Genomic DNA, 10,823 nt, shown 5'->3' with positions numbered 1-10,823 from the left:
CCTCCCACGGCCCCGTAGCCGGAGCAGAAGACACATCCACCCCCAGAGCAGCACCTGAGTAACTGCAGAAATTGCTCCCCGGCCCCACCCGAGCCCATTCCCTCCCCCGGGGCAGAGCCCCGCCGGGTTCGGGCTGACTGGAAGCAGCTGGACCTGTCGGGGCTCGGGCAGGTGGGCGCAGGGGGATGAGCTGCTAAGCACTCCCAGCTGCGGGGCTGGAAGGAAATTGCTGGCGCTGGGACCCGGCTCCGAGGTGAGAGCTGGAGCCAGTGCCAAGAAGAAAAAGTGAATTTCCCCCCAAAGCCATTGTGTGAACACCTGAAAGAGTGAGGCTTTGGAAATAAGAAAAATTGTCTGAAAATACAGGGGAAAAAAGGCATCTAATATATCCTCAGACTTCAGAGAGCCAAAGCCATCCTCAGCCCCTGCCCCCACCTCTGGTTTTGTTCAGGATCTGCTTCCTTAGACAGCAAATATTATTTTTCCAGGGTGTTCTCACCTCTAGTGTTTCCCTCTCCACAAAGGCCTTGACTTCTACTTGCTGCTTTGTGTCATTTGATTTATAAGCTCAAGGGGTCCTCCTCAAAACCTGGACTCCTTCTTGGACTTAATTGCTACAATAAACTGCAAACTTGGTGCTTTAGCAGAAGCAATCTGGGAGGAAGTGGTTTGATGTATGGAAGCAGAGGGCAGGTCCTTCTTGGGAACGTCACCAAAGGGCCACGGGGGAGAAGTGAGTTTATAAATAACTGCACAATTCAGGAACTCCACGAGCTCAGGGACAGCAGAGCTCCATTAAGCACGAACATCTCATAGGGCAATACCCAACATCTGCAAAAATCCTCACAGCCAGTGGAATTCCCAACAGCTCCAGCTGCTGCATCCACTGACTTTCACTCCCTGGAGTGATGGGAGTGGAATGGAAAGCGATGCCTGGAGCTCACATCCCAAAGTGCAAATGAACCAGGGAAAGACAAGGTGATTAACAGGTCAAAGCCTTTATTCACATTGCAAGGAGGGGGCTTTTCCTTTTCCTTTTTGACATTACTGTGTCAAACCCAACTCCTGATGTTTTCTGGCTGTTTCCCATCTCTCAGTGGCCTGAGCAGTGGCGGGGCATGGAGTGGGCACAGGTGGAATCTCTCTGTGGTCCAAGCAGGGTCGTGGCTCTGGTGCCTCCAAGTGACACAGTGAGAAGGGAAATGGTAAAAGTCACTCCAAGGAACGAGGCATCACCTGTGGCACTGCACAGTGTGACCCCAGCCCTGTAGGAGGTGGGGGATGCAGCCCCTGCACCCAGAATCCAGCACCCACCCAGGGCTGGCAGAGCTGCCACTGATCATTCACATCGACCTGCACCTCCCCTGTGACCTTCTGAGCTGTTTCTGAGAGTCCCCACAGAGTCTTGTGTTCTTTGGGACAACCAGACCCCCAAAAGGAAGAGGAGAGGACACGTCACTATTGCAGCCTCATCTGGTTCCAATAGTGTGTGTTTACACATTAATGTGCAATACAAATTTGTAAACATGAGCATTGCAGCGTTTGGAGGGCCCGGCCCGGCCCTTCCCCTCCCTGCAGCTTGATTGGAACAGCATGTCCCTGTCCCGCCACACATGGACGTCGTTTCCATGCTGGATGCATTTCAAATGGTCTGGGTGCCTATTTGTTCTGCTCTATCTTACCATCCAATCCTCGTTTGCTTTGCATAATCGTGATACAAATTATCATGTAATTACAGCCCAGCCCTCAGCAGCTCCAATGCAACCCCAGGCCCTTGGCTGGAGCAGCCACATCCTCTGCTCCCTCCGCGCCTCCGGCTGCTCCGAGGGGTGGGCTGGGTTTGGGGAAACTGGAGAGGAAAGGCACTGTGGTCACACACATCACTGCTGGGGGTTTGTCTCCTTGGATTTCACACCAAGCCCTGTCTGAGCACCGAGTCCATCCCGTGTACAAACACAGTGCCCTTCCTACAACCAGTTTTGTCTGCTGAGTGCTACAATGGGGTCAGATATTCCCAAATACCTTCCAGCTCCTCTTGGGAAATGTCAAATGACTAATAGCTGGGCTTGTTTAGAAGTTTAACCTTTTAAAAAACCCCTTTGATTGTTTTCTCCCTGTTCCCCTTTAAAAATAGCACCATAACATCGAGGTTATGTTTGTGTTCAACACTCCAGAAATGGGAACTCTGAAATGGTCATAAGTTTGCAAACAATGTTTGTGGGAAACACAAAGCAACATATGAGTAATTGGATTTACATGCACATGGTCCTGCTTGAAATATTCCCCCAATTCACCCAGTTTCACATTTAACAACTAATATTTATTATTCTGACTTGCTCTCTCGAGTTCTGCCACTCACCTCCCACCAGTGGCTGTTTCACAAACACCCTGAGAACGTAGAGTGGAGATTATCTGCTATTTTGGGCACAGTTTTTCTCAAATAGGTAAAATCATCTGTCCTGCTGTGAGCAATTCCGCTGAATCACCATTGTGGGATGGAAAATATGGGCCAGGGAGCCTTGGCTGCTCTGAGGTGACCACAGAGGCACAGACAGAGCTGTGACTGCCTGAAAACAGCACCAGCAGCCCTTTCATTGGTTACAGCCATTTTTGGAAGGACAAACCCAGGAGATGAAGGCAAAGGGAAAGGAAATAAACCTAAGACAACCCAGACTGGACAGTGCCTCTCATGCCATGACAACCCTTTGTATGGACAAACTGGTATTTCTGGGTCTGCCTGAAGAGCACCCAAAGTGTGGCCCCCATGGGACACACTCTCACCTTGCAGGGTCAGGCTCTGGGAGTGCTTTCCATGCACTGGCATTAGGGAGGGTGGCAAAATGCCCATGGAGGTGCCCCAAACCCCAACCCAACTCCCTGGAAGCAGCAGAGCCCCATTCTTGGTGAGCAAATCACCACTCTAAAAATATCCATCCAGCTCATTACCAGTCACAGTTTTAACCAGACACTGATTTACTGGATTGCAGCTCATGGCCAGCAATGCCAGAATGTCTTACACAACCACAGGGATTTGGAAAATGGGAAGTTCTCCCTTGCACGAATCCATGATGGAGCTGGAATAGCCTTCCAGAGGACAACCACATGCTGGGGCTGGGGCAGGGACAGGGTCACTCAGCCCAGGGGAGCTGCCCAGAGCCTGCCCAAGGCCAGCACTGGACTGGCCATGGGAATTCCATCCCAACCAATGCTGAGGAACAGCTTGGAAATAAGGACTCCCAAAGGAAAACAGAGTTTCTCTTTTTTTTAATAAAAATAGGAAGATAAACTGCTAAGAAACAGCATGAAAAAGCAGATTGTTCATTTTTACAGTTGTACAGACCATTTAGCACAGCCCACCATTTCATACTGGTGTCACTGGGGGCTCTGGGAACACCCAAAGCAGGAAAATTAAGGAAAATGATGTTGTCTGAATTCTAGCAAGTCTCATGAAAGTCAAAGCATGTCTTTTTGTTATTTTAACAGCTTTTGATATTGCTTTGTCTGTTCTTAATTTGTTGTCTGTTATGAATGACAATAAAAGCAAAACTCTGATATCAGGTTTAAGATTTAAAACTGCATCTAATCCCTCTATAGTGTTGTGTTTGTAAATACAGGATTAATCCCCAAATGTGGCTGGTCCCAATCAAACACTATTTTCCAGTCTCTGCCACATATCAAGTAATGAATTTTTTCCTTTAGGTAGAGACTGAACATCAAACAAATAAAAACTAAAACCTGTGTCCTGATTTATTGTGAGTTACTTTGTGCCCTTGGGAGCTGGAGAGTATTTACAGGAATAACAAGAATATCCACAGGTTACAATAAAACAAACAGGGCTTTTGGAAGGAATAGAAAATCCCACGTTCCAGGGCCTGTGGAGTTGTAGCTCTCTGTGCAGGGTCTGTGTTCTCCATGGGATGGAGCCAGGAATATCCCTGCCCCTTTCCTTGGGCACGAGCTGGTCCCTGCAGTCCCAGGTGGATCTGCTGGGGTGGGAAAGTGTCCTGCAGGGTTCCTGGAGACATTCCATCCCACACAGATCCCGAGGTGTGTCCTGCAGGCCCCCAGAATGGATCCATCTCGCCATGGGAGGGATGTGTGACCCTCACCCCTGTCCTTCCCACCCCACCATCAATGCTGGTGCCGCTGGAGGGCACGGCATGGAGGGGAGGGCTCCTGGCACCTTCTCCTCCCCACAGGAGGAACACATCCATCTTTCATCCTGCCTTTCTTTACCCTGGCAGCAGATACTGGATTTCCATCCCCAGGAGCCACCTGGGTCCTGGAGAGCAAGGCACTTCCATGGCATTAGTTAGGACCTGTCAGAGCCAAGGGAAGTTGGGAAGTGCTCCAGCATGTGGCCAAGTGCAGCTCCTTTTCCAGCCCCAGGTCTTCAATAGTCCCTTTGAAATTAGGGATGAAACTGGAGTGGGTGAGCAGCAGCTCCCCAGGGCTCTGAGCTGACTAAAGGCAAGCAAGAGAGAGAAAACATAATTGTAGAAATGCAGGTGGCTCCAGTCCCACTTGAGAGTGCAAATATCAGAAAGGTGAGTGTACAGTTGGCTCTTAACCTACAACTGTCACATAAATATGACCAAAAGGGATCACCTGGCTGTGGGACATCTCAGACCTCCAAGATCTTCCACCTTCCCACATCCTCCACCCTTCCAGATCCTCCACCCTCCATGATATGCCTGCCCACAAAAAAAAGGGGTTAAAAGCACGGACATCCCTCTCCTGCAGTATTTCAGAGTCAATAAGTAACAAGCCCGTGGGTATGAAGGAAGGAAGGACTTGCTTTACATATCAATGCTCAGAAAGATTCTCTGCTCCCACTACAGGCAGTGGTTAATTGTGGGGTGCCAGCTGGAGTGGTGGCATCTGCCGTCCCTCAGAGCTACGGGGACGCTGTCACTCACTTTGAAAGGGCCTCCTGCATTCATCAGTCTGGATGGCACCGAGAAGTTATAACCATACAGGCCATATGGAGGATGTAAAGAACAATTAAGTGCTTCCCGAGCAATGGGACTCGATGGGAAAATGTTTCCAGATGCAGGTAATCCATAGAGCATTGGCCCAGCAGGGCCGGGGACCGGCAGGCACTGCACAGGGAAGTCCTCGGCTTTGGCGCTCTTCAGGCTGGTCACGCCGAGGGAGGACAGTTTGGGCACATCCACCATGAAGTGGGGCAGAAGGTGTGGGTTGGTGCCTCCCAGCTTCTCGTGGCTCGGGAAGAGGAGAGACTGCTGTCTTAAGAAGCTCGTGGGGCAAATCTTGTAGTAGAGGGGCAGGTTGAGGCTGTGTAGGTGGGTCTCGGGGCACGACACGCTGATGTTGCTTCCTGACAGGTGGAACGTGGGAGGGGAGCACGAGGGAGAGAGCAGGGGGTTGAGAGGAGAGGGTGTCCCACCACTGGAGGTCACTGGAGAAGAGCTGGAGCTCCCACCTGAAAAGGAAAACAGAAATCATCCAGGCTGGGCTGGCTGGTGCCCACAGCCAAGGAACCCTTGGATGTCCACAGGCAAGGAACCCTCGGAGGACTCCTGCTCACACTCCACACCTCCTTGGTGTCCGTGTCCATCCAAGAACAAACCTGCTCCAAAACCAGCTCCTGGCAAACCGAAGGTCTATCCCTAAATTATTTTGTTGGTGTTACTTAGCGCTCCTTTAAGAACAGTCTCCACACATGGCTAATCCCATTCCATGGACTGGGACCACTGGGAAGTCCAGCTCCACACACACCTGCTGGATCCAAACCTGCCTGTACAACCATCCCCTCTTACTCACACCATCGCTGGTTTACCTTCCCGACTTTTCACACAAATTCCAGACAGATTTCCCCCCTTGGATATCTGAACAAAAAAGCATATTGAGCCCGATGGAGCATTTTCTGTCCCTTCCTGCTCACAGGAATTGACTCATTTCACTTGGCTTCCCAAGCCATTTGCAACATAGCCCTGAATGCTATCGGTGTCTGCAGAAACCAAACCCACACGGCACTGGAACGTTCCCCTTTCTGGAAGGGATGAATGAACACTTTCAGAATTCAGCAGAGAAGCAGCACCAAGGAGAAAAATGGAAGCAGGGATAGGCTGGCTGCCCTGGGGTGGGGATGGTGCTCTGGGGCAGCCGCTTCTGGTGCTGCACAGATGTTGGTTTGATCTCCCGCGGGTGGAGAGCTGTGTGCCCGCTGCGGTCATCACCAAATCCTTCCAGAGGGCTTTCCCCCGCCTTTATTTTAATTTCTTACCAAAGTGACTGGGAAAGGAAGGAAGGAAATGTGGATCCATTTGTGCAACGTGTCTTCCTGAATTTGCGTTGAATTGCAGGCGATGCCCTGTCTGGATGTGATCTGAGGGGAATTCACACAGCGAGCCGGAATGGGCTGTAAGACCCAACCACGTCTGACTGCAAAGCCGAACTAAGATCTAAGGTTTAGCAAACCTTGAAAAACCCCTTTAAAACCCACAGAGATTTTGGCTGTGATGCAAATGAATTTCGCAACTGGCAGCAGGCAGAGCCCCTCCCGGCTCAGCACCCAGCGGCAGGGATCGGGAAGGGTTTGTGCCGGGAAGGTGCCCCCTGGCACAGCAGGGCAGGGGCTGCTCCTCTCCCAGTCCGCACATCCCGCTGCGCTCCGGGAATCAGGGAATTTGGGTGGTGCAGAACGATGCACTGGAGTGATGGAGTCGGCATTTGTGAGCGAGAGGCAGCGAGTGGATCCCGGGGAGGTTGGATCCAGCAGAGCAGCCCAAGGGCAGGATTTGCTGCCCGTTATCCTAAGCAATATCACCCAACTTCCACAACAAGTCTGGGAATGCGGATTGGGAAGGACAGAGGGAGGACAGGGCAGCTCAATGAGCAGATGTTTTCTGCCCTTTCTATTAAGCTTAAAAATTAAAAGTTTATAGTCAATTTTTTCTTCAGCATGTTGAGCATAATTTAATTTAATTTACCTCCTGATTTTAGAGCTTTAGGATTTCTATTTTTCAGCTTTTCTTCAAAAATATAATTTTGGTATTAATAGAATTGGAGATTTTGTTATATTTACATCGGTCCAGGAATCTGACCCTGAAAAAAAAATACTAATTACACAAGGACAAATACCAATTACATTAACACAATAAAAAAAAATTAAGTGTTTTAAAATCCCAGGTAGCCCTAATATTTTAACCTACGTACATTATTATTTTAGCATTTTTAGCAATGAAATTGCTGTTGCCTCTTTCCTCACTGCAGCCCAACCACCAGCTCCTCTTCCCAGTGCTGGAAAACGGGCTCCAAAGGGGCTTTTTGCATAAGATATTTTATAAAAATAAAACAAAATAATAATAATTATGATTACAAGAACAACATTAATATTAATATTAATAGTAACAATAAAAATGCTTTTATTAATAATAAAATTATGATAATAATTTAAAAAATCTAATTCTCTTACAACTAATAAACCTTAATTTCTCCCGAGTCTGATTTCTCTGCCTGCAGAACATGAATTTTTCCTGTGATTTTTGCAACATTTCCTGCAGATACGGAGGACTCGATGTGTCCCAAGACTCTGAAGAGTTCCTGACCTAAGCGAGACTTAAACCAGAGACTTTAAACCCAAGCCGGAGCCTCCAGCGTGCAAACGACCTGTTAGTTTTTTTTCCTTCGGCGCTAGGAATAATCAGTTTTCAAATATTACTTCCAGAAGCCGTTTTTCGGGCAAGGGTCCGGTGTGCGCTTGTCAGGGTGAGGGAGAGCGTTTTCCCTTAAGACTTCCCCCTCTCCCCGGCCTTTCCCTGGCACTGCTACACCCTTAATAGCGGATAATTTTATTTTCTGATGCCTGACGCGTTTGCCGGCGCAGAAGCCGCCGCTGCAGAGGACACTGCCCGTCCCTATTACCGCCTTTTTAGCTGATATTCCCAAACCGGTTGGAAACAATTAGTGGAACAGGATCAAAGCCGTAACAACCCGACTCCAAATTAGCCTCCTGCACACTCAGAATTTTTTTCTGCCCATCTCCTGATTTCAGCCGGGGGCTGGGGCAGCCGGGCCGTCATCCTGCTCTTCCCGGCTCCTCGCATCGATTGGCGCAGGAATTTCGCCCCAAAGCACACGGCATTAAATCCCCAACAGGCGGACGGTTCGGTTTCTGGACCCACCTCGTTATTCCGGAGGTTTGAGCCCCGGGAAGCGGCAGCGAAGGGACTTACCGTGACTGTCTGCGCCGAAAGCCTTGAAGTCCAGGGCCAGGGGTGGTCGCCACGGGTAGGAATCCAGGAGCCCATCCAGGACCCCCCTGCGGGGGACACCGCGTTGAACGTGGCCGTGGGACCGGCGGGACCGGCGGGGTGGGCGGGGCGGCCCCGGCACTTACCTGTTCCTGCCGGGGTCCCGAAAACCTTTGGCGAAGGGATTCCTGTCGATCTTCAGCTTCGTGATCTGGAGGGTGGGAGCGAAAGGGGCCGTTGGGGCGCGGGGTGAGCCGGGACCGGCCATCGAGGGTCTCCATCCCGCCGACCCCCGCTACTATCGGGGCTCTTCATCCCGCCGACTCCCGGTACTATCGGGACTCTCCACCCCGCCGACTCCCGGTACTATCGGGACTCTCCATCCGTCCCACTGATTCCCCGTCCCGTCTGCACTCTCCAAGCCCCCGTCCCGGTACCTGCTGGTTCTGGTAGGCCGTCACGGTGGTGAACTCGGTCTCCTGGAAGGAGAAGGTCTGCACCCCCTCGGCCGGCAGCGACTGGATCTGCGCTAGATCGAAGCGAGAATCCTGGGCGATAATGTGGACGCGGGGCTTGTACTTGTGCATGGACTGCAGGATGATCTGTGCGGGGGAGAGGCGGCTGAGACCCTCGGAGGGAAAAGGGCAGGAAGAAAACCCGAGGCGAGACGCAGCAGGGACCCAGCCCTCAACCCGGGGCAGGAGGGACTGGCCCCCCGCCTTCCCGTCGCTGCCCGCCGTGGGTGATGCTCTGTCCGCCCTGGATGATGCTCTGCCCCCGGGGGTGATGCTCTGATCCCGTGGGTGATGCTGGGCCCCCCATGGGTGATGTTCTGCCCCCCGGAGTTGATGCTGTGCCCCCCGGGGATGATGCTGTGCCCCCCGGGGATGATGCTGTGCCTCCCGTGGGTGATGCCCTGCGCCCCTCGCCCCCCCGCCCCGTGCAGGCTGCCCCACACCTACGTGCCCTTTGTCGTCCATCTCGTTGTTGGTGAGCTTCACACGGTCGAAGCTGATGATTTGCCTCATCCAGGTCTCTCCCGAGCAGGGCGAGTCGGGGTGGATGTAGAGCCGTGGGGTGATGCAGGAGTGGTCCGTGTTCCCCGCCACCATCCACTGCGAGCTGTGATAGACGTACCTGGCGCGGGCCGGGCCCAGGTCAGGCTGGGGGGGCCCGTGCCCACCTGTGCCCGCACCCCGCACACCCCCAGACCCGTGAGACCCCCGCGTCACATTCGGCCCCGGCTGGGCCGGAGCACCGAGCGGGGCCAGCCGGGCAGGGGGACCCGCGTGGGGTGGGGAGGTCCCCGCCGGTCCCCCCTTACCTGTATCTTTTGGAGTCCACAGGCACGACGTCGATGGCGATGTAATATTGCTGCAGCGGCTCCAGCCCCCGCACCTTCACCCGCACCGACGGGAACATCCTCCTGCGGGAACAGGGGAAGGGGCTGAGCAGGGGCTGCCCCTTGCAGCGAGAAAAGGGGCCGGAAAACTAAAAAACGGGCAGCGGGAGGGAAAAAAATCAAACTCAACGAAAATAACGGGAAAATGGGCAAAGAAAGAAAAATAGCCCAAGGGAACAGAAAAACTCTAAACAACCAAACAAAAAAAACCCGAACCAAAACAAAACAAGAAATTACACCTTCCGCATCCCCCTAAAAAAGAATAGAGGTGGGGGTAAAAAAGAAAGAAAATATAACGAAAAAGCAAAGCCCGAGCGGGACGGCGGCGGGGCCGGTACCTGCCGGCCTTGGTGATGATCATCTCGGTGCCGATGTCGTGGAATCTCCTCCAGAGCTCGGAGCCCTGCAGCTCCACCTGCACCCCGGGCGGCCGCCCCTCGGGCCCGGCCTTGGGCCGCTTCTCTGCGGGGAACACAAAGGGGAGGGGGTGCTCGGGAGGTGCCGGGGGCAGCGGGGCCGCCCTCGCCCACCGGGGGCCCGCCGGTACCCACCCGCCTCCGGGACTCTGCGGGCCGGCCGGCAGCCGGCGCCGGGCTCCTCATCGCGCCCCTCCGGCACCTTCCTCTTGGCCGAGCGGCCCACCAGCGCTTCCACGGAGAAGGCGTGAGCCCGGGAGCTGAGCGCCATGCCCACCGGGCTGCCAGCCGTGCCCCGGAGCCGCTGCGGGGCTCAGGCGGGCGGCGGCGGCTCCATCCCCGCCCGCGCCCCGCGCCCCGAGCCCGGCCGGGCACGGCTCCCGTCGGGGGGCAGCGGCCACGGCGAGATCCTCTTGCATCCAACTGAGTCAATAGACGGCTGCAGCCTCCTCTGTTTGTTTTGGAAACTGGTGGGAGCATAAGAAACATTGAGTGACATTTCATGGGAGTAACGGGAGGGGGGAATAGGGGGAGGGAGGGGAGAGCGGGAGGGGTGCGGGGGGAGAGGGGGAAGACGAGCCGGCCCCGTCTAGGATCAATAAAAGAGTTACTGTTCTCCATTAAATTGTAAAACTCAAAGAAATTTGACATAATTGCACACTAGGGGCCACTTTTCCAACAAAAGTGCAAATAACGTTTAACCAGAACCAGCGCAGAAGGAAAAAAGAAAAAAGAAAAGGAGAAAATAAAAAAAGGGGGGGGGGGAGGAAGGGGGGAGAAAGAGAA

General features: G+C 53.1%; 1 protein-coding gene across 1 annotated transcript; it reads right to left on the bottom strand.

Moving 5' to 3' along the window:
* Nucleotides 1-3,249: 3,249 nt before the first annotated feature.
* On the bottom strand, nucleotides 3,250-10,490 carry TBX22 (T-box transcription factor 22). The gene is made up of 8 exons (XM_071569613.1): nucleotides 10,173-10,490; nucleotides 9,960-10,083; nucleotides 9,544-9,645; nucleotides 9,182-9,356; nucleotides 8,657-8,821; nucleotides 8,366-8,430; nucleotides 8,202-8,287; nucleotides 3,250-5,446 (listed from the first exon to the last, which is right to left on the bottom strand). Exons 1-8 carry the CDS (start codon nucleotides 10,306-10,308, stop codon nucleotides 4,836-4,838), a joined length of 1,464 nt encoding a protein of 487 aa, XP_071425714.1. The 5' UTR covers nucleotides 10,309-10,490; the 3' UTR covers nucleotides 3,250-4,835.
* Nucleotides 10,491-10,823: the final 333 nt, after the last annotated feature.

The sequence above is a fragment of the Pithys albifrons genome, chromosome 14 (assembly GCF_047495875.1).
Source record: "Pithys albifrons albifrons isolate INPA30051 chromosome 14, PitAlb_v1, whole genome shotgun sequence".
NCBI lineage: Eukaryota > Metazoa > Chordata > Aves > Passeriformes > Thamnophilidae > Pithys > Pithys albifrons.
Note: the sequence above shows the minus strand (reverse complement) of the source record. Positions and strands in the feature narration are given on the sequence as shown.